A 22,952-nucleotide genomic window follows, 5' to 3' on the forward strand; every position below is an offset into this window, starting at 1 on the left:
TACTCCTCAGAAAGCCGTGCGATGCTTTAAGCGGCATCGCGAAGTTATTCGCGAAGATTTTCATAAAGCAATATATATTTTTCTTTATCTTTTTATTCCAATATTTAAGTCTTTATGTATAATTTTGTTTTGTATAGAGAATATGCTCGACTTGCTGGGAATTGGAGTTAAGGAAAAATTCGTCCGCAAAGGGTTAAGTAAGTCAATTTTTGGAAAAAAAGCGCTCAAAACTAAATCACACTCCTAATAGATTAGATTTTGGATCGGACAACACGGAGAAGGATATTTCCTTGGCTGATGCGGTTTTCTATCGAAACACGAACAATTCCGGGAGATTCCTGACGGAGAGTATTGAGAAGTTTGTCTGAGTTGACGGGAAATCTTGGTTTAATTTAGACTGAATTCTGACAGCTCGAGTCGGAATCTCCGAATCGTTGGAATTTCAGCGGAAAATCCTCTCATCCGGGGCGAACATTTTTCCCCGCGTGTGAATTGAAAAACTGCAAGTTTCATTCGTTTATCGCCACGTTAGTCTGACAGATTTCTCCTCCCCGGTGTGTTTTCACCGGGACGTTTCGCCCGCAATTGATGGTTTTGTCGCAAGTATAGCGTTGCGATCACTGAAATCTCGCTGAGAGAGCATCGGTTAATAATCCGCCGACCGTCCCCGTTGTCGAGCTGCAGACTTTGCAAACGAGCAGATGTGAAATTGTGTCATCGCATGCGAGGCGCGCGTTGGAAGACATTAATTCAAACGCAGAAACTCTCGAATTCGCTGCAAGTTGCAGCGTTACTCTCGCGTACTTTAGATTTTGCAGAAAGAAATCGCATAGGCAGAGGTATAGTTGGGACGTTTCCAGAATTACAGCCATCTTTGGCCTCAGCTTTCCAACGAGAATGTGGCAGTTATGGTGTACAGCGTGTTAATGTCGTTAATATTACAGCGACACTCGCCGCGGAAATGGTTCCGCCTTTGCAACTATGCGCCTATAGTTGCGAAAACGTCGAATATTTTTTTCTCGGCGCGCAGCGGCGGTGTTTGTATTCCCGCGAACATTTACCGTGATTTTCCCCGCCGGGGAATGATCGCTGAATATTCGCCGATTTTATCGGCGAAATGCCTCCTTTCAATCATTCAAACGAGAAACATTTCCGCTGATGCGCTCGAAGAGAGCGCCCTCGTTTCGCCGGGGCCGAAACGTGGACGGACATTCGCGAGGCCTCGGTGAAAATGGCCATTTCTCTATCGGTTTAGCGCGAAACGCGGCGGCGAGGAAGCGGCTGAACTAAGCGGATGTTAATTTATAATTGGACTCGCGAGCTGTTTTGAAAAATTCACACTTGCCTGGATTCGCGCGGCCGGTCCTCGCGCCCGTCGAACAATCGCGCGCGTGCACGCTAAATGATGACGAGAATTAATTAATCGTTTCCCGGCCATCTCGGAAGCACCTGAAAAGTTCGTCGAAACACGTTCGGAAGCGTCGTGCCGAATCGGAGGGGCCGAGCAACGCAATTCCCATCGCAAAACCTCGAAAGCTGAAGGACGAAATTTTCGATGAAGGCCGCGATGGGGGGAAGGGGGGATAACGATCACCCGAAAGATGATATTTTCGCAGCGGCGGAAGGGTGATGGTGCAAGCTTTTTTTTTACGCGATATCACACGGTTTAATTGGACGAGATAAAAGCACGAGAGAGGAGAGACAGAGAGAGAGAGAGAGAGAGAGAGAGAGAGAGAGAGAGAGAGAGAGAGAGAGAGAGAGAGAGAGAGGAAAATGCGAGCTCGGGAAATTCAGGCGGCGAGAAATGGTCGATTACGGCATAATTTTTAGCGGAATCACGTATCGCGGCTGGATTCCGCTCTCTATCTCCGTAATCCGGCGAGCTTTTGTTACTGACGCATCGTCGGAGATTGCGCGATTGACCATTAAGAAGGATCCGAGCAAAAAATTGTTAGGATTCTCATGAAGCATAAGGCCCCGATAAAGCTGAAGAAAGCAGGATGCCCTAAAAAGGGATGCCTTATTATTATCACATCAGATCCTAAAATGGATTTTTTAGGGATAATTAGATTTTACGAAATAAGTCTTTGGTAAGGAAAATTGCTGAGGACCTTAGAAGGATTTTTTAGAGATGTCTTAGATCTAACAAATAAGGCTCTCATAGGGAAAGATAAGGGCCTTAAAAGGATCTATTAGGGATGCCTTTGACTTTACAAAATAACGCCTTAACGTGGAGAACTGATGGGAGCCTTAGAAGGATCTTCTAAGGATGTTTTAGATGTACAAAATCAAGTTTTGTTATAGAAAATTAATAAGATATAAAGTGTGTAGTAAAATTGTTATAGTTTAGTATTGTTTTAGTAGGTACACTCTCTATCTGGTTTTTTTAAAGATTTTTCAATTATGTCGCAATTAAAAACAAATTTTCTTAGTTTTATCAGTTGCCATATTCATTAGTCTCTTCCAAGGATTTTTCTAGTTCTTGTCTTCGTTTTGAAATGCAGCAAACTTTAATAAAAACAGTAGCAGGATTTTTATGTGTAAAGAATGCTATATTTTATATATATATTATAAAGTGTGCTACATTTTCAAAATGAAAAAATTCTTATTGTATACCAACAAGTTTATAAAGAAATAAAGAAATTACAGTCTAAATTTCTTAGAATGAAAAGAACGAATATTTTTATTCAAGCAATAATAAACATATTTCTTTATAAGGGCCTATTAATATTGCCTTATGAAGCGCTGTTGATATTTCCTCATAAGGCCCTCATAATATTGCTTTGTAAGAACCCGTTAAACCATTTATTACACATCTTGCAGGGCCCTTGTCTTTTTATCCCTACTAGGGCCCGATTAATGTCAGGGGAAAATAATCAGGCCCTCACCGGAGCCCTATTAATTCTTCTACTCGGGCAGTTTGTTCCCCGCCTCACAGACGGCCCAATGCTCGATCCATTCCGCATTCGACGCGTTACAGATTAGGTAACGCCGGGGGAGCCGGGCGAGAAAGATAGCAAAAAGTGGGGCAGTTTAGCGCTCTCGTAGGAGCGATTTCTCGCGGAGACCCGGGCTCAATCCGAGCTCAAACCGCTCGTCGCTGGCTGCTCATCGCGAACGCTCGTTATTTCCACTCGCGTGTCATTATTGGAAAGTACTGGTGGCGACGGCGGCGACGGCGTCGGCGGCCAGCGCGGCGACGTCGACCTGTCGCCGAAGGTCTCTCGAAGGTATCTCCGTGGTAACAATCGACTCATCGCGATCGCGAAGTAGGCGTCTTTTTCTTTTTAAGGTCGAGGCTTCGCATCGGAGCGCCGCGCGGACACGCGCGGCGGCGCGGCGCGGCATAACAAGTGCGCGTCCGAGCGCGCCAATCAAATTCCGCTCTCGCTAACGAACGCCGTTGACAAAAGAATCGGCCGAGATTCCACCGCTTTCCCACGATTGATCGCCCCCCTCCTCCCCCCGCGATTATTTCTTTCCGCGGAAACACCGTTGCTCGCCTCGCCTCGCGATTCCCGACACGCTCGGCCGGACAGGCCGACGAAAGAGACGCGCGCGCTATGAAAATCGCGTCGCGGCCCGACCTTCGGCCGGCCGCGCGACGCTCGCGTACTTGACCCGCTTCGCCGACCTGGACTCGTCTCCGGGATCGACTCCTCCGCCGTGTCGCGCCGCGGATCAGCCCGGATTGCGCTCGACCGTACGTACCTTCCGATTGCTCAAATTTGCCTCATGACCCGCGCGCGCGGCCTACTAATGACGCCGCGAGGCGCAGCTAGAATCGCTAATGTCGAGCGCGCGCGCAGGAAATGCTGCGGCCGGCCTTGCCGGGAATTTAATTGGCGGAGGACGCGAGGACGACGAGGCTTCATATCGGCTATCGCCTATCGGCGAAACGTCCCACGGCGCGCGCGGCTGAGGGAAACGGAATTTTTCAGACACAATTTACAGTAATGGAGCGCCGCGTCCGTCGCGCACCCGAGACGCGCGCGAGAACGACGGCGAAAGGAGGAGCGGCGGGGGCGGGGGGGGAGGCGGCGAGCGAGAGAGGAGCAACAATGGCTAGTTAAGCTCGTAAAAAATTCAAGCGACAGCTTTACGGTTCTCATAACGAGAGCTTCCCCAGCGCGCTCCATCGATTTATTCGGCTATGTTAAATATTGAGAGTCCGCTGATAGGGGAAACTATCCGATCGTTTATCCCGCGGATAACTCTCTCTCTCTCCCTCTCTCTCTCTCTATCTTCCCCGAAAGCCGCGCTTGCATACATCTCGCCTCGGTTCGCGATCTCGCGTCGTATCGCGTCCGACTATGTATTTCCACGAGTTTATCTCCTCAAGTATTTACGCGCGGCACACACCGGCTCATCGTCGTCGTCGTCGCTCCGTCGTAGTTTCATCACATCACGCGCTAAATACACGCGCACGCCTGCCCGGCGCGGCGGTATCTCCCGGCTTAATCTGCCCGAGATCAGAGTTATTGACGCGCGCGGCGATTGATCGATAAGGAGCCGATTCTTCCAGCTACGCGTCCCTCAGCGTCGCCGACAACACTTGACTCGCGCTCCTGTTCGGAGATTAACGCGTCGCGGATTAGAGGCCGCTCGAGAGAGGCCGCGAGATACTGCGCACTTGCGCCGAGGACCTGTTAATCGGCACGTCCAACACACGCAGCAGGACGAAAGTCCACCGCGCCATCCGAGGATCGTCAAGGTCCGAGCGCCGCCGGCCGCGGCGCTTTCGGCGAGATCGGCCGTTGCTCTCTTCCGGCTCTCTACCAGAAAGCGCCGCTTCTTCGTCGGCCGTTCGATCGACCCGGCTGATAACGCCAAGGTCGCGATGATTGCGAGTGGCCGCTCGCGAGTGCCGACGCTATCCGAGCGCGACGCGCGACGACTTTTAACAGCCGTATCTCGCGCTTCGCGAAAACGCGGCCCGTGCGCGTCACACTCGGATTATCAGATTTATCAGAACCTATTATCTATTATCAGAACCTACACCCGCGAGAGCTCCATCGGCTGAATCATGCCGCACGCACGTGACAAATATTTGGAATTGCGACTCGATCGAGGAGCTCTCGCCTCGGTCGGGTTCGAAACACGCCTCATTCGGAAATTCATAATGGCAGGTTCAATAAGGCGGCGCTTAGATACTCGATTTTGTTAGTTTATGCGAAATATTTATTTAAGACCGAAATTCTCATTTGATTTTGTGTGAAATCTCCTTTCTTCTGAACGAATCCGGAGTCGAAGTCTCAAAATACGAAACGGTAGATCTAATGATATGACGGCCCCACATGACTAATTTTATTATTCCACTATGGAGAAGACTATATTCGATATGTTCATGTTTTTTGGGTTGTTGATGACGAATTCAATCGAAATTGCCTCTCTCGGGGTAACGAGTTTCGTCGATTGTTGAGCCACTGACGATTTCTTCTGACGGCGACTCGTTCGGGCGAACAAATCGCTCGAATCGTTCAGATTCGTTCCCTCGACGAGAATGTCAGGTGTTTCGGCGTGGATTTTGAAGAGCGAGTGGATTGTTGATGGTTATGTATTACCCGTCATTTAAATCCTTTCAATCGAGACATTTTCCGCCGCTTGCTTCTTCCGTCTTTCTGGACGCAGTAAGTGGATTTCACGGTGGAAGAACGAATCGTCTTTAGAAGCCATCCGTTCGTTGTCAAGCCTCCGAATTAACCGAGACACCTAATAACTTCTATAAATACTACGCTTGAACAGGGAACGTTCGCGAAATATTCATGCTCTTTAAGCAGTTCATTGGTAATGACTCATACATGGGCGGAAAATGACGTGCCAAAGCTGGTAATGACTTATATAAGAGCATCATGGATAATTCTGCCAATTTTCAACGGATTTGCATCAAACTTGGTACGCTCGTGACTTTTGCTCCGCTGACAATTAATCCGGAACCAAATTGGAGAAACTCATAATGTCTGATTTGATATGGCAGCACTTAAATACTCAACTTTATCAGGTTTTGAAGAATATTTATTAAGATTGATATCCCAATTTAATTTTATGTGAAATTTTCTTTATAGAGAGTTTTTCGGGTCGCTCGTGACGAATCCGGGGTCAAAATTTCAAAATTAAAAATGGCAGGTCCAATATGGCGCTTCCAAGTGACTAATTTCGCTATTCCATTATGGAGAAGATCATATTTGATGTGTCCATGTTTTTCGGGTTGCTGATGATGAATCCGGAATCAAATTTGAGAAATCCACAATGGCGGATTCAATATGATGGCGATTAAATACTCAACTTTGTCAGGTTTTGAAAAATATTTATTAAGATTGATATCTCCATTTGATTTTATGTAAAATCTTCTTTCTTTCGGGTCGCTGGTAACGAATCCAGGGTTGAAATTTTAAAATTCAAAACAGTAAATCCAATATGGCGCTTCCAAGCGACTAATTTCGTTATTCTATTATGGAAAAGATCATATTCGATATGTTCATATTTCTCGGATTGCTGATAATGAATTCAATCAAGATTGCGAAAACCAAAATGACAGCTTCCAATAAGTGACGATACTTCATTATGAATATTTTTACCTCTATTATTAGCGAGTGAAACATGTTGAAGGAAATTGTTTCATTGCCGAATGAGTTTAGCGGAAATATCGAATATTACAATATTACAATTTATAACAGTCGTTATAAACGACTTATAAAAGTCGTTATAGTCGTTGCGACCAAGAAAACATATCGAGTTTAATCCATAATGAAATAACAAAATTAACCACTTGAAACCGCCATTTTAGAGCCGCCATTTTGAATTTCGAATTTCGAATTTGGATTCGCGAGCCAAAAAACACGAACATATATGGAATATGATCCTCTCCAGAATGGAATATCAAAGTTCAATATGGCGGCTTCCAAGCCGTTTGAAGCCGCCTTATTGATTTTTGTAATTTTGATCCCGAATTTGTCACTAACGAATCAAAAACCCCTATGAATAAACTACTGTGTAAAATATGGAACTATTCGCTCTCGCTGGTTTTGGCAGAAAATTATTAAATATTTTGATTTCTGGTCCACCAGCGAACCGGCTAATTTCGTCCGATTCCTCCTCATCCCCCAAGCGTCTCCAGGAATGCCTCTCTGGTGATTTTATATCGCGCAGCTTACCGCATTCGTGTTTGAACGGGCGGTTACGTCTTTACCGCGCGGGGAAGACGAGGTTGCCGATAGGACTCTGTCACACATAACGGTTAAACGTAATACCGGCTTTAACGGGCATTTACGTCGTTAGGAGGTCGTGTATGGCTAAGCTAAATGCAGTCAAATGCGATGAAACATAGGCCGCGCGTTGTAAGCGATTTGCGTACACGTTCGCTTAGGCGAAGCCACCCCCGTGCGCGCACGTAAACATCCCCGAAGCAGCGGCCCGTCTCCCCGCTCCGCCCCGTCCCGCCCCGTCGCGTCGGCTGCGAGACTAATAAAGTGATCAAACTCGCGGTTAGACACTTATTGACTTGTGCCAATTTGCAGTGTCGGTCATTAGGTAATGCGGCTACCAAGTGCAGCAGTCGAGAATCTCAATATGGCGAGATGGCGGATTTCCGAGATGGCGTCCTCTCCGCGCGGAACGCGCGGCGGGCTTTCGAGTATCAGAAATGTGTGACGGGCGCGCGCAAATCTGCGGACGGCCCCGCGCGCGATGAAAAATGCCGAAAGTTCCGGCTTGATGAAACGGCGAGATAAGTCTTGGGAATTGTCCACGGCGGGACGGATAAATAACACGCGCGCGCGCGCGTGCGCGGCGTTTCTCCTCTTCTAATGTTAACCGCGGGGGGATCTCTCCGCGCGCGCGTGCGCGCGCCAGGGAGAGAAATGGGCAGATTCATCGTCTCCTCTCACGGTCGATTCTTTCGCGTTTCCATGAAAACTTTCCGTTTATTGCGATACATCAACGATGCGAGGCACGTCGCTCGCTCACTCGCTCGCTCGCTCGCTCGCTCGCGTTTCTTTCCCCGTGTATTCTTTCGCCCCCAAGAATCTCGCGCGCTTCCACGTCTCACCGGCATGAATCCGCCGTAAATATTCTTGCGACACATGCGCTCGCGAGCGCATTCTCCACGCACGCGGGCAATTTGCACAATGTGCCGGAGCGCGTCCTTCCAGATATGCTAATTTCGGAAAAATTCCTTTGATCCTGCGAGATACGTTCGCAACGAGCACTCATATTTTCGTTCGTCTCGCGCTGCGCCGCCAGTAGGGACGAGAGCCTCTCTCTTCCTCTCTCCGTCTTTCTCGTCTCTCTCTCTCTCTCTCTCTCTCTCTGTCTCTCTCTCTCTCTCCCTCTCTCTCTCTCTCTCTCGCTCGCTCGCTCGCTCGCTCGGTGCGTTCGTGGACGTACGAAACATTTTCCACGCATGTGTCCGTATTGTGCGGCGAATTTGTAAAATTACGCTGAAAACTCGGGAACAGCCCGATGCGACTCTTTGTCCGATCGCTGTGCGGTTTTCCGTGTCGGGGAAAATGCAGCATAGGAATCCGCGAGAGGAGATCTCCGAGATGCCGCCGCCGCATGTTTTCTTTTTGCCCACGAACCGGCGTAAAGGCAATTTATGCGATCGGGTTATTGGGATTTTTTCATTGCAAATGTTGCGATATTGATTTATTACTTATTCAAAGTAAGAGAAAGGATCCTGTTTTGGCAGGACATTTGTCACTGCGGTGGCTTTGTGTCTAGAAATAATACCGGTAACTTTGCGCTGAACATTGAAGCCGTTACGCCCGTCAGTGTACGCCGACTTCATAATTTAATAATATTGTGGTCGGTGTACAAGGTGTTTAAAAAAAGATCCCAGACTTACCGGAAAGATGACGCTTTTTGTAGCGAGTAAAAAAATACTTTTAGTGAACACAGGTCGGAAAATCAAGCCTCTCCGAGTCAGAAGGATTTTTCGGTTTTGATAACGCGACCATATTATTATTTTATAGTTGCTTTCTCTATATACAGTAAGTGTGTCTTACGCATTCTTCTTCCATGTCTGCGCGAGCTTAATTCTTCGACCCGTGTTTTCTTTGACTAGGATTGATAAAAAATATGTCTAAAATAAGAAAAAAACAAAACACTATATTTTTTGTTTAATGCTGTTTTTTTACTCTTTAAACATATATGCATTTAATTTTTAGTATAGTTTAAACTTAATTTCTGATACAGCTTAGAATGTAGTGGAAATGGTTCAGAATGGTTTAATAAGAAAATTTTATCTCTGGAAATTCGAAGAAGATAATTTTATTTTATTGAACCACCGGCTACGTCCCGAAATGCATCGAAAAAAAGTTTTCAAATTATTTCATTTAAGTAAACTATGAAATATATGTACATATATATATATATTTATATAGTTAATTCATACATATAGTTATATAGTAATTATACTTAATTCATATATATATATAGTGTTCGGGATATTTTGGAAATGAAAAATTATGAAGATTAATCAAAGTGACAAGAAAAGTCAAGTACATTTTGCAAAAATCTCACTTGTTATTAAGTTATTAATAATTGAAAATGATCGCATCTAGAGGCTCTTTTCATTGATAATTTGAAAATTTGCGTAGTTATTTGCGAAATGGTAAAGGGCTTTCCTATTCAGAATGACCTAATCTATAATTATATGACGGCTATATTAATAACTTAATAACTATTGCGATATTTACAAAATGGCACTTGACTTTTCTTCTCTTTGATCTAATTAATCTTCATAACTTTACATTTCCAAAAGATCCCGGATACCCTGTATATAAACAAAATGTGAACTGTTAAGTAAATATATATAATATATACATGTATATCTAATAATAATTTTTTAATAATTGTGCAATTATGTATAAAAATAGATATTTATATAAAAAAATAGATATTTTGAGAAAAGATCAGATTTATCAATAATTCATCAGTAATTTCATGCTCAAAATTCATATTAAAAAGAACATGTTTAAGAGAAACACATATTTAAAATTATCGAATGTTTAAAACGCGTTCGAAACTTTTGTTTCAAGCAAAAAGTTTAAAACATCCCTGTGCTTTCAACTCACTCGGTATAAATACCATCTACCCTGAACTTCTGGAACTCTTTCTTTTTCTTCGGGCACCCCGTATACTCGTTAACGGCTAAAGGATATTGTTTCATCTTCCGAGCGCGAGGAAACGATGTGAAATTCCAGCGAGGGCCACGCCGTGCCGCTCCGCGCGAGAATCGAAGTGGCGCACAGTGGGGCCAGATGACATTTTTCAGTTCAAAATTCTCTAGAAACCTGAATTTCCAATCGATCATCGACACCAATGGATGAGGTTGATCCTGAATAAATTCTAAAGAGATCTGTCTAGTCGAAATTTTGAAAAAATTATCGGTTCAGAGTTCATGAGTTTAGGGTTTGTCTTAAAAGTTTATCGTTTAAAGTACAGTGTCTTGGGTTCGACCTCAATGGGTTCGAGCCTATGGATACTAAATGCGAGACCCCAGAACTTATAATCACCTTTTAGAAAACTCAGAATTTCAAAGCTCATCATTTCAGCCCACGTTAAGAAAGAATTAAGGATTAAAATCCCTCGATTTTGTGCTTAACGGGTCTATATCTGATGTTCTTGTATTATGAGCATATGAGTTTTGGGTTAATGGGCTTCTGGTTCAAGATCGATAAATCCTCGAGGTGTCTGTTGATTGGCTTCATAATTTCAATCCGTTGAATACGCTATTAGATAGAAATAAGTGTCGAATAATGAATATTTCACGAGTTTCTCGCATTTAACGATAATTTTTCCTCTTTTGAGGCTAGTAATTCGAGAAAAAAATTTTTTTTTAATTTTGGCAAGACAGATCTCTTCGGAATTTATTCAGGATCAACCTCATCCATTGGTGTTGATGATCGGTTGGAAATTCAGGTCTCTAGAGAATTTTGAACCAAAGAATGTCATCTGGCCCCACTGTGCGGCGCGCCGATTCTTTCAACGCGCTCTCGCTCGCTGACGCTCTCGCGAGCAACGGTCGTAAATTATACGGCACGTGAGTATCGCGAGCCGCCTTGCCAAGCGAGATCGCTTTGTCGTCGGCTTTGATCCGCGGGAGGAAAAGCGGAGCAGCGATCGCAGATCTCGATCTCGGCGATTCGATTACGTCTCCTCGGCGCGCGACGCGCTTCGCGGATGACGTATGCGCGCCGCGACGAAATTAATCCTCCCGGAGCGAACCCGCGCGGGTGCCGTGAGATTTAAGAAGCCGATCTCGTGCCAACGAACGCGCGAAAACAGTCGGCGGAGCCGTAGGGAAATTTCCGAGACGCCGAAACGATCACTCGACATTCGACCGGCGATCGCGCTCCACGACGAAAACGAAACGTCGCGCGCGAATAAATCACATCTAATAATTGGATATTCATTTTCGTTTATTTAATCGCAAACTCGCACACAGAGAGAGGCCGCTCACTCGCTCTCTCGTGCGTTCAACTGCGGCCGTATTATGACGCGACAATGAAGCAAACATCGAGACGAGCGCTCGCGAAACTCTGTGCAAGCGTACGCGGTATTGCCAATTATCGATCCTTGCCGGGGTGATTTACATCGATGTTTACCTATATTGTATTTTTATTTTTATTACGCGCCTTCAGACACGCAGCGGCCCGCGGGACGCAAACAAGTCTTCGTGTGATGGCCTCTCGATGGCGCTGCGCGAGATGAAGCCCTCCATTAACGCGGCGAAATAATGGATTTAATGTAGCGGAGGAATGCCTTTCCCCGGCGTATTTTAATTTCAAGCTATTACTCCGCGCCGTTATATTCCTCTCTCTCTCTCTCTCTGTCTCTCCCTCGCGCGCGTGGACGTGCGTAGGCGCGTATCAGGGAGGAAAATTATTTACTCAAAATTGAAATGCGCGGAGAGAGAGGCGGCGGGGGGAGGGAGCGCCCGCGCTATTTCATTATAACGTATCGCGTAACGATACGATATAATGACGACGTTAATTTCAGCAACGCGCGATTTCCTTCTTCACCGCGAATAATTAAAGCGGGGTCCGCGCAGTGGAGTAAACGAGAGCGGGTCCGGCGCGCTTTTCGCAGCGCGGAAAGTGTGACGCGCTTTTGGGATAATTAATAACATTTAATAGAAAACTTTACTTGAGACCGCTCCTCCCATCTTCCCATTGTGTGGCGCCCCCCTCGCCGGCGCGGCGCCACATTGCGTCCGTGTAAATTCGACATGTTCCCCTGCGATCGGAAAGCGGACGCGACGCGGCGCGGGAAATACACGCTCGCCCCGGCCCACGCTGCGACTTCGCGAACCTTTTCGTCGGGAAACTCGTAATAGGATAAGTTTCCCTAAAGGTGTGCCTTTCCTAAACGGGTTTTCCAAAGTTCGAGACAACCGGCTTTAACGATCGCCGTACCTGAATTTTCATCGCGGGTCGCGCGACGCTGCGAACTTTCGTCGTCGCCGTCACCATCGTCGTCGTCGTCGGCGCGTGTCCCAGATTGCCGCGATCCCCAGGACATATAAATCGCACAAAGGGATTCAACCCGTCTGGCGACCTTCCGCCTCTACGCGCGACTTGCAAAAATCTTACTTTAATTCCTCCCCCTTGGCACCGAGTGCTCCCCTCACCCCCGGGAGCGCGACGTGCGTCGAGAAGGAGACGTGTCCTCGTGGTTAAGGAGAGTGTAAGAAGGACCAGAAAGACTGATCTTTTGAGTTACATATATATTTTTATCCAGCGCAATCTGTGATCTATTTACTCTGGGTGAATTTGGAACCGTTTCTTTTTGAACACCCTGTATGCATCTTACTCTCTCTTTCTGCCGTCCTGTGTGTTATGTGTGTATTAAGCCTCATTCACAATGTATTCTCTGCTTCTCTTGTTTCTTATTCTTCATCCTTTTTTTTTTGAGACATAAATAAAAAAAGAGAAAGAGAGATGGAAAGCAAAGAGCATATCGCAGATAAGGTTTATCATCGTTCTTCGGTTTTAAGCGCTCGTCCATGGCGCGTCGATTTGCGTGTGACATTTCGTATAGGAAATATTACCGATATTGTACCGGCTCCTAAATTCTATCATCTTTATATTTCATAGAAACCGAAACGCCATCTATATTTTATGCGAGGTTCGTCTATCGCCATAAAGTTAATAGAGGGAAGTGAGTGTTTATGCACGAAAGCGTCTTGTTAAAAAAACGAGTAAAGGCTTTTTTTAATTTTAGAAATAAGTCTTACCCACTTTTACGCAAGGCGTTTCGAAAATTTCAAAAAGTGCATTAATTTAGCTGTTTATCGTTTTTATGCTACATTAAAATTAACATACTTGCATGATATAATTTGGACATGATTTTATACGTTACTGCCATAATTTGAAAAATACGCCTAGTCTCTTAAATTGTACCATCTACTGATTGCCTAAATCGCTACAATGTAGAAATTTCCAAGGAAAACTACGTCTGTAACTATTGTTCTTAAAGTCGATAGAAAGCAGTTTTTCTTTTTTCTTTTGTGTTATCTATATTTATTTTTTATTTTAATTGAAAAACAAAAAATTTCTGTTTAATGCTTGCTTATTTCTTAACAAAATTTTTAAAAACGGAAATATTCTATTTCTGCAACTTGAATTTCAAGTATGTAATAGATAAATTCTGCAATTTTTAATTATGTGGTCAAAAAATGATTTTATAAAAATAAAAAGTAAACTTTCATACAAGATAAACTTCATATAAAAGTGGACATAATTTTAATAATTATTTTAATAAATAATGTGTTTACTTTTATAATTAAAAAATACTTTTTTCAATTTTTCACACAAGCTGTGATTTTAATTAATTTCTCAGTTGAGTTTTTAAAAACAAAAATATTTTATTTTTGCAATTCTAATGTTTATTTTTTTAAATAAAAAATATCTCTTTAAGTTTTTGATACAAATTGTAATTTCGATTGAGCACGTATTTATTTAAATTGCTTGTATTTTATTTTTATCTCCTCATAGTTTTTCAACTAATCACATGAATATGACAAAAAACGGTACGATGTAGGAAACATTGTGACGCGATATAAACAACTAGTTGCCAAAATTGTATCACTTGCAGAGGTTTTAAAAAAGACGTATCTGCAGAAAATGTCCTGCAAAAAGTTTCAAAATAAACGTCACAAAGAGACTAAGAATAACTTCTAATCAATCTTTATTCCGCTCTTTTTATGAAGTATTTGTCAATTATGAAAAAAGAAATTGAAAACTGGCCCACTATAGGCCCAAGCTTCCTCTAAATTTCTTCCAACCGTTCATGTTTTACGCTTCGCAGGAAAATCGCCTTGGTCATCATACTGACCAGAGCGGGCTTGGATCTCGATCCGAACGCCCTGAAGAGACTGAGGCTTACCGTGCCGAAGCTCGGCCTGATACCCTGGGTGGTGGAGGCCACGGTGGTCGCTGCGTTGACGACCCACCTGCTAGGTCTGCCTTGGATCTGGGGTTTCCTGCTCGGCAGCATCATAGCTGCCGTCTCGCCGGCTGTCGTGGTGCCTTGCCTCTTCAGGTTACGTGCCAAAGGTTACGGAGTCGCCAAGGTAAGACCGCCCTTTGTTGGAATTTCTGAATATTCAGTCATCTCGGGAGACAGCGAGCCCTGGCTCGCTCGGCTCCACTTCCGCCCCCATTTGCGAGAACTTTCGGCTTATAAGTCTCCCTAAGATCTAATTTCAGTCGACTTGAAAGTTGCGCGAACGTGCAACGCGCGCAGCGAAACGAATCTCGAGCGGGTTTATACGCGTGCGTGCGTGCGGACGGGCGGGCGGCGAGACTATTGTTCGCCTCGCGCGATTATTTGCAGAGGAAAAAAGAAAAGCGGTCGGATTGACGCGATGGCGAACGAGCCGGGAGCGATTTGCCCGAAGAAAGCGGAACTTCTGCCTCTTAGGTCGAGTTTGGTTTGTATTGTCTCGCTCGTCTCTTCTTTCTCCGTGTTATGCAATTTGTATAATGCGATTGACAAACCCAGGGGAAGCGACACTGCCTTCGCCGATTCGTTCTTCCCCTTCTCTCCTCTCTTTCCCCGTCTATCCCTACAGGGCGTTTAAAGAAAAGGGTACTCCAGGGTGGATCGTAGTCGCTGCGAATCGAGCGAAAAGTGCTCGGTAAGACAAACCTCGAAGAGTCAACTCTTTCGCAGTTGGAAACGGTTTTCGATTTTGGTGACGCGGTTTTGTTTGTGCGCTTCCGTTATTATATTATTTCTTTTGTTATCGCTTTGTTTGCGACTAGTGTCCATCTTCCGCTTCTACGCTTCTATTTGAAATCTTCCAATTGCAGAATTACAATTCGAAGTGCTCTTTTATTACAATCTAGTGTTATAAAAATCCCAGAAGATTTCCCTCGGCAAGACCTTCCACATCAGATGCATGTCTGCAGTTTCTTGATTAGAATAAGCCGACATATTATTGTCATTATCAATTACGTCGGCTTATTCTAATGAGGAAATGGTAGACATGCGTTCAACGTCTGTATGATCTTGCCGAAGGAAATTTTCAAGAATTTTTATTACACTAGATTATAAGGAAAGAGCACTCGAATTGCAATTCTGCAATTTTGACAGGATTCACTCCAAACTGCGCGATCATAAGGATGCTGAAGCAGGATGAGAACGCAAATACTTGAAACGTGCGTGGAGAAACGGGAGGAGAGGACTGAAAGGATTTTGTTTTTCGATCTGTTTGTCTACTTTTTAAGTCTTTTTAACATCTTGTATACATATCCCTCTCTCCCTCTCTCTCTCTCTCTCTCTCTCTCTCTCTCTCTCTCTCTCTCTCTCTCTCTCTCTCTTTCTCTCTCTGTCCTCCGCGTTATTGAGCATTATTATTATTGTCCCTCGAAACTTTGTCTCACGCGTTCGTTAATTATTAATTAATTGGGCACTGGTTTAGCGTTGCGCGTGACCTTACATGCAAGTTTATTTAGTCCGGTTGCGTTATTCTGAATCGCTAAAAAGAATCTAGTAGCGTTTCAAACTAATGCGCGCTCCTAGCGGTACGCTTTTATTCCCAAGATCTCCTTACCGCGGCAAATGCGGCCGTTACTACTGCAACATTGTATCCATAGCGCTGTGATATTATAATCCGGCTTCGAGGTATTTTTCTCTCTCCGCTTTCTCCGTGGCGATTATCCTGCTATCCCCCCAGTGTCTCACGTCCATTCTCAAATCTACTTCATACACACATTCGTCCTTTCTCTCTGAAAGCCCTTTCATAACGGCGCGATCATTTCGCTCTTTCTTCGGTAATCTCAGGCAGATGTTTCGCGCGAAGTCACAGTCTTTAGTTCACAATTAAGGCCATCACACACAAATGAACGTAAGCAGTAAGACATAAGCAGTAAAGAAACTGACCAATCACAATCAATTATTCTCGTAAGTTTTGAAATGGCGTCCTTAAATTTCGATTGTGATTGGTCGATTTGCTTATTGCTTACGTCTTACTGCTTAAGTTCGTTTGTGTGTGATGGCCTTTACACTACATCACACACGCACACTAGCGCTCATCCGTACATCCGCAGATGAACACGTCTGTTTGCGCTATTGTAAACGCTTTCGTTAATCCTTGAACACTAGGACGTTTTTGTTACCTCCTATTAGTAGAACGAATGGATTTTCACTCTTAATATTTTTATTATTATTTTTTCTCGTAAGAGTATGTGAACTATAAATATCTGGTAAAAATTTGTGGCAATGTATAAAATAGTTTTAAGTCGTACAATTTTTTGAAGGAAAAATAATAATCTTCCACGGTAAAGGAAAATTTTTATTTAATAGTCTAAAATATTTATAAATATTATCAATCCTTCTCTTAAAAATATGAAAAATATACATTGATTTTGATTCATGGAATTAAATTTACTTTTATTTAGCAAAAAATATCATCAGGTGAATTTTTATCTATATTTATTTTATTATTTTTTGAGTATAACTACAAGTATTTGATAAAAATTTATAGCAACGTTTGTACGAAAAATATATATTAATTTTGATTCATGTAATTAAATTTACTTTTATCTAAAAAATATCGGGTGAATTTTCAATAAATCTTTTATAATTTTTTTTAGGGTACATGAATTACAAATATTTGATAAGAATTTGTAGTAATATAGTATATAAAATAGTTTTAAGTCATACAACATTTTAAAGGAAAAATATATTAATATTCCATTGTAAAAAAAATTTTATTTAATAGTCTAAAATATTGTCTAATATATATGAACATTATATCCTTTCCTTAAAAATATGAAAACCATATATTAATTTTGATTCATGTAATTAAATTTACTTTCATCTAGCAAAAGATATCATCAGGTGAATTTCCATCCACAATTCTTTTATTATCTTTTTCTGAGTGTACATGAGCTATAAATGTTTGGTAAAAATTTGTAGCAATGTGCAAAACAGTTTTACAATTTTTTAAAGGAAAGATAATATTCTATCGTTACAAGAAAGAAAATTTCTTTTATTTAAGCATAAATGGTCTAAGGTATTTATGAACATTATAAATCTTTCCCTTAGAAATACAAAAACTGTATATTGACTTTGACTCATGTAATTAAATTTATCTAGCACAAAATTTCATCGAGTGAAATTTCTCCCATCCCGGTGTTTAAGGGTTAACCCCTAGGAAGAGGGCAACCTTCCCGGAGAAAATACACTCCACTCGTCCCGCACTCTACTCCGCTCCGTCGGAGAAGCGAATATCATCATGCCGCATTACGCGCGCGCGCAAGCGGCGCTTATCGCGACTGCCGCTCATGTTTAATCGCAATTGCGCGAATAATTGGATTACACCGTGTACGACTCGTGTTTTGTATCAATCGCGCGCGCGCACGGCCGAGCGAATTTGTTTACAACGATACGCGATACGTATGGCAATTCGCACGCGCCGCGCCGCGTCAGAAGAGAGCTCCCGCTGCGTCGTCGGCGTCCTTCGCAATGCCGATGGTAATCGAATTTCCTTCGCTGTGTGAGGCCGGCCGCGATATGGCCGGTGCCCTTTGGCGCAAATGGAATATCGTCCTCGCGATGTCGGATCTCCGAGAGAGCGCAGCACAGCGCAGCTCTCGCGTCGCGTTCTTGTCCCGATTTAATCGCGACCGTCCCGGGAGATTGCGTCGCGGCTCGCTCTCGAGAGATTTGCAAAAATTCGCAATGCGGCAACGCGAGGCAACGATACGCGGCGGCGGCGGCGGCGGCGGCGCTACGACGACCAGTCCGGCTCTCTCTCTTTCTCTCTCTCTCTCTCTCTCTCTCTCTCTCTCTCTCTCTCTTCCTCTTTCCTCCGGCTGGATGGAACAGAGACGAGAGACGAAGGAGAGACGTGGTGGACTTAAATAATTCAGTTTAGGAAATGGACTGGAAGTTGCTTGTTGGTGGAGAGTACAAAGGCCTCGCGTCGCCTTTGGCGAATGTGATATTCATGAGCCGAAAAGATCCAGACAATACTTCTTCATTTGGCGGAGAGTGTAACGCGACGCGAGCGCGAGAGATCGCGACGTGATATCGCGTACAACGCCGCGGCTTCTGCCCTCCGCGGCCTCCGCGGCCTCCGCAGCCTCGGGGGTTGCAGTGAGGGTAGCGGCGGGGGGCAGCGGCCTCCGCCGATATTCGTCGGTAGCGAAATCGGAAATTCTTATCGCGCGGAGCCGCTGGAAAACTTTACGACGAGACGTTGACTGATCGTCGCTGCAAGCTCGAGCACCTCACGAGTGCTCGTAAGCACCCACGAGCGCACTCACGAGAGCGCGGAAGCTCGAGCGCGCTGACCTCCTGCGCGATCTTCGTCACGATCGTGCGCCGCGATCTATTAGGTGTCTTCCGCCTCTCTCTCTCTCTCTCTCTCTCTCTCTCTCTCTCTCTCTCTCTCTCTCTCTCTCTCACTCTCTTCCTCCCCTTCCCTACCCCTCACTCTGTCATTCTCTTTCTCTCTCTCTCTCTTTCTCTGTCGAGCGTACGTAGTCCGACTTTGAGAATCGCGATAGTTCGCGGGCTTAAATCCCGAACGAGCTATCGCGACGCCGATAACGGCCGAGCCAGCGCGGGCCCGCGAGAGCCGTGCTCGAGTGTCGTCGACTACCCTCAATGGCGCTTCGCCTCGCCTCGCTTTTTCTCCCCTTTCAACCCTTTCAGAGCGCCCGGGCTCCGTCTCTTAAGAGGGATATCTTGATTCTTCGCGGATTACTTCCGTATGACTAATGTTTCGTGCATCCCTCGGAGAAATCGCCCGGCATTTCTGAGATTTGCGAATCGCGCCACGGCGATTATTCGCGAAACAAGAGAGTCTCTCCCCGTTCATCTCGCTCCCCTCTCCTCTCTTCGCATTTTTTTCGCCGCCGCAGGCGCTGCGCGACGCGAGCTCGCCCGCAAAGCTTGTCGAAGGGGATTTTGTATATTTTTTATTTATTTATTTATTTATTTATAATGTCGGATCTGACCCCTTTGGTGTACAAGATTGATACAGTAGTAAACGAATAAGAAAATTCTTACACAATAAAAAGTGAAAGAAAGTAATAAAAAAGAAGAAGACAACTAAAGAAAAAGAAAGAAAGAAAGAAAGAGAGAAAGAGGAGAAAGGAAAGAAAAAGGAAAGAAAAAAAACAATATTGCATGTATAGGGTGTTTAAAAAAAAGGTTCAAGACTTTAAAGATTCAGGACTCACAAAATGGAGGAAAATGGGTCGAAAAATTCATATCGTTCGAGTTGTGAGCAATTGTTTATTTTAATCGAAGCAAGTAACTGACTCGCTTCTGGCTTTCTTTTCTCTCAATTTGTCTGTGTCATTTATCGACGAAGAGAGCACCGCGCTTTGAAACAATCCCTAAAAAAAGTCTGCTCTCGCTGGGAATCTAAACAAACATTCCTATTTATACAAATACTTCGCCGAGCGATTTTTAGTCGTATATCCTCGTCAACAGTGAAAAGTTGCAGAGAGCTATCGCAAAAATTTCACAGTAAAATTTTACTTGCTTTGATTAAAATAAACAATTTTTCATGACCCCGAAAATATTAATTTTTCCACCCGTGTTTGTTAAAACTATTATTTCTGCCCTTAAAGAGTCGGATCCTTTTTTTAAACACTCTGTACAAAGTTGATCGAGTCATTCCCAGGTTTCCATCGCGCGACGAATGTTCACGCGACGAAACGCGCTGAAGGAAGCAACATTTCCGACCATTGTGAGCCAAATTCCACTCGAGGAAGCAACGTCCCTGCCTTCCGCAGCCGGAAGTCCTTTGTCCTTTTCGTTCGTTATCATGTTGATTCGAGCAATACTTTCCCTCCGTGAAAAATTCATCAAAACCGATGCTGGCGCTGCGAGCTCCAATATCACTGTTTTATTAAGAACTCGCAGACTAGATTCAAAGCGACTCGAGTCGCGACGCAGGATACGCTCGCGGGTCAGGATAATGCCACTCGAGCGTCACCGAAACCATGTCTTTGTACATAACAAATAAAAGGGCGCTGCATCTGTCCTCTAATGGACACCAACTTTGAAAAGACTGATTTCTCCCTCCTCTCTCTCTTCGCCGCTTCCTTCTCCCGATATTCCCCGGCTCCATCTTACTTCCGGCGCTCTATCTTCTTTCCAATCTATCCGTACATCAGCGCGAGCGCATCTTAATCTCTTTGATCGCTCAGAATCCGCTCGTTCCACGCGTGCGACGATGAAGAACAAAAGAAGAAAAAATGTAGGAAAGAAAAAGAGGAGAAAGAGACCCCTCATTGACAGAATCGCAGGTTCGAACGTAATCTTGCATCGAGATGATTACACTCGACGATCCTTTTTCGTCTTCTCACTTTATTCAAGTGTTCTCGAGCGATGTCACCTATGTGTCTTCATGTGCGCACGAAATTATCTATTGAGAGTGCGATTTAGTTTTTTTTCTCAAAAACTGAACTTACTTAAACAAGATGATGAACGAATACCTTAATCAAGATATTTTCCTTCATTTTCTGCAACTTTTTCCCATCTTTCTGGCAAGAGATGGATTCCACGACGATAAAAAGATTCTTCTTAGGAGTTGGTCCAATTTTCAACAAATTTCCGCACTTGTTCCAAGTTATGAAAGTGTTTATCTTCCAAAGCATATTGCATCGACTGGAGCAAGTGATAATCAGATGGAGCAATGTCTGGAGATTACGAAGGGTGCGGTAAAACTTGCCATTCCAACTGTAATAGCTTTTGCTTCACTGATGATGCAACATGAGGTCAAGCATTGTCGCGAAGAAGAATCACTTTGCGTCGTTTGCTCGCAATTGATGATCGCTTTTGGTCCAATGCTCGCTTCAATTTGTATAATTGTTGTCTATAACAATCAGCGCTGACAATTTCATTCGGATTTAACAGTTCATAGTACACGACACCTTCTTCATCTCACTAAATACACAGCAATACCTTTGAATCATGATTACGCCTCGAAGCGGATATTGCTGGTTAGCCTGGATCAACCCATAACTTCTTTGGTTTGGGATTATCGAAATAGATCCATCCCCAATTTTTCATCCCTAATAATAATTCGATGTTTGATAAAACTCTTCATTTTTTGTCTGGCGATCAACGAAATGCGAATGTCTAACCGGTTCGTAATGGCATTTCCTGATGATGTGGAACCCGTTTTCCTTCCTTGTGAATCTTTCCCATATCATGTAAACGTTCAATGACTGTTGTACAATCAACATTTAATGCTCTGGCAAGTTCTCAAGTGGATTATCCTGGATTTTCGTTCAATAATGCTTGCAAATCTGCATTTTTAAGCTTTTTCAGTTGTCTCGAGTGATCTTTGTCGTTAACATCGAAATCACTACATTTGAGTCGTCTAAACCAATATTCATATGTCTTGAATTGATGGAGCAACATCACCACAAGTTTCTATCAAAATTCTATGACTTTCAGCCGCTGTTCCCTTCTGATTAAATAACAAAAGCAACGCATGTCGAAGATGCTCTCTCTTCAGGAAGTTCCATTTTTAAGATAATACTAACACGATTTTATACTGCGTCTTGTCAGTAAATGACTAAGTATCGCGGATTAATATTAGAGCGTTAAGATACAATAGCTGTGATCAGAACGTCTTCGACAAAACTGACATCTCTTGCGAAATCCTCAAAACTAAATTACTCCCCTAATAAAAGTTCGCAAAGAGATAATGCAGCGCGATAAAGCCGGAACATTAAACCTCAAACGCGTGTATGTATTATCAACAAGTCAATAAATAGTTGATACAGTTTAATTAATTTGTAACTCGCTGCGGCTGTCGCGCCGCATAATTCGTTATTAAATGGTCATGGAATATTGTGCCCGTTACTACAGCTGTTATCGCGCGTTATGCACGCTCGGTAATCGATGTCGCCCTCCCTGCTTAGAGGCACAACGATGATTACCGGGCCGTTTGATGTTTGCGTCGCGTTAACGCAAACGACATCCGACATGCAGCAATTTTCGCCCCAGCCGTCGTCCCAGCCGTCCACACGGCTGAAACTAACGAGTCCGTGATGCACTTTCCAGGGCATCCCGACGCTGATTATCGCGGTGGCCGGGATCGACGACGCGGCGTCGGTGGCAGTTCACGGCATCGTCAAGAGCGTCATGTTCTCCCACGACGCGCTCTGGTACCAGATCCTGCAGGGGCCCATCGCCATTATCGGCGGCCTGGGATTCGGTATTATGTGGGGTTGGCTGGCTAAATACGTGCCGGAAAAGGGCGACGTAAGTAACGCGCCTCGCGCGAGTACGTATGCAGGGTGTTCAAAAACAAAGAGACCCGTGACTGCAAATAGTAGTCTCACAAAATGGAGGGGAAAAGTCCTAATAAACATGGATCGGAAAATTAATATTGTCGAAGTTATGAACAATTATTTATCTTAATTATTTTTAAAAATTAATTATTGAAAAAAGTATTAATCACTAAA

At 44.0% G+C, this 22,952-nt stretch overlaps 1 protein-coding gene across 3 annotated transcripts in view; it reads left to right on the plus strand.

Annotated features, from left to right (window-relative positions):
- The window catches only part of LOC105182503 (neuroligin-1), a 130,762-nt gene that overhangs the window by 87,987 nt on the left and 19,823 nt on the right, over positions 1–22,952 (plus strand). For all 3 annotated transcript variants that reach the window (XM_025297650.1, XM_025297651.1, XM_025297649.1), the window contains 2 exons: positions 14,314–14,578; positions 22,549–22,749. In XM_025297650.1, the coding sequence (XP_025153435.1) occupies positions 14,314–14,578; positions 22,549–22,749 (466 nt within the window). The remainder of the gene's footprint in view (positions 1–14,313; positions 14,579–22,548; positions 22,750–22,952) is intronic.

This window comes from Harpegnathos saltator, unplaced genomic scaffold, assembly GCF_003227715.2.
Source record: "Harpegnathos saltator strain DR-91 unplaced genomic scaffold, Hsal_v8.6 scaffold182, whole genome shotgun sequence".
Taxonomy (NCBI): Eukaryota; Metazoa; Arthropoda; class Insecta; order Hymenoptera; family Formicidae; genus Harpegnathos; species Harpegnathos saltator.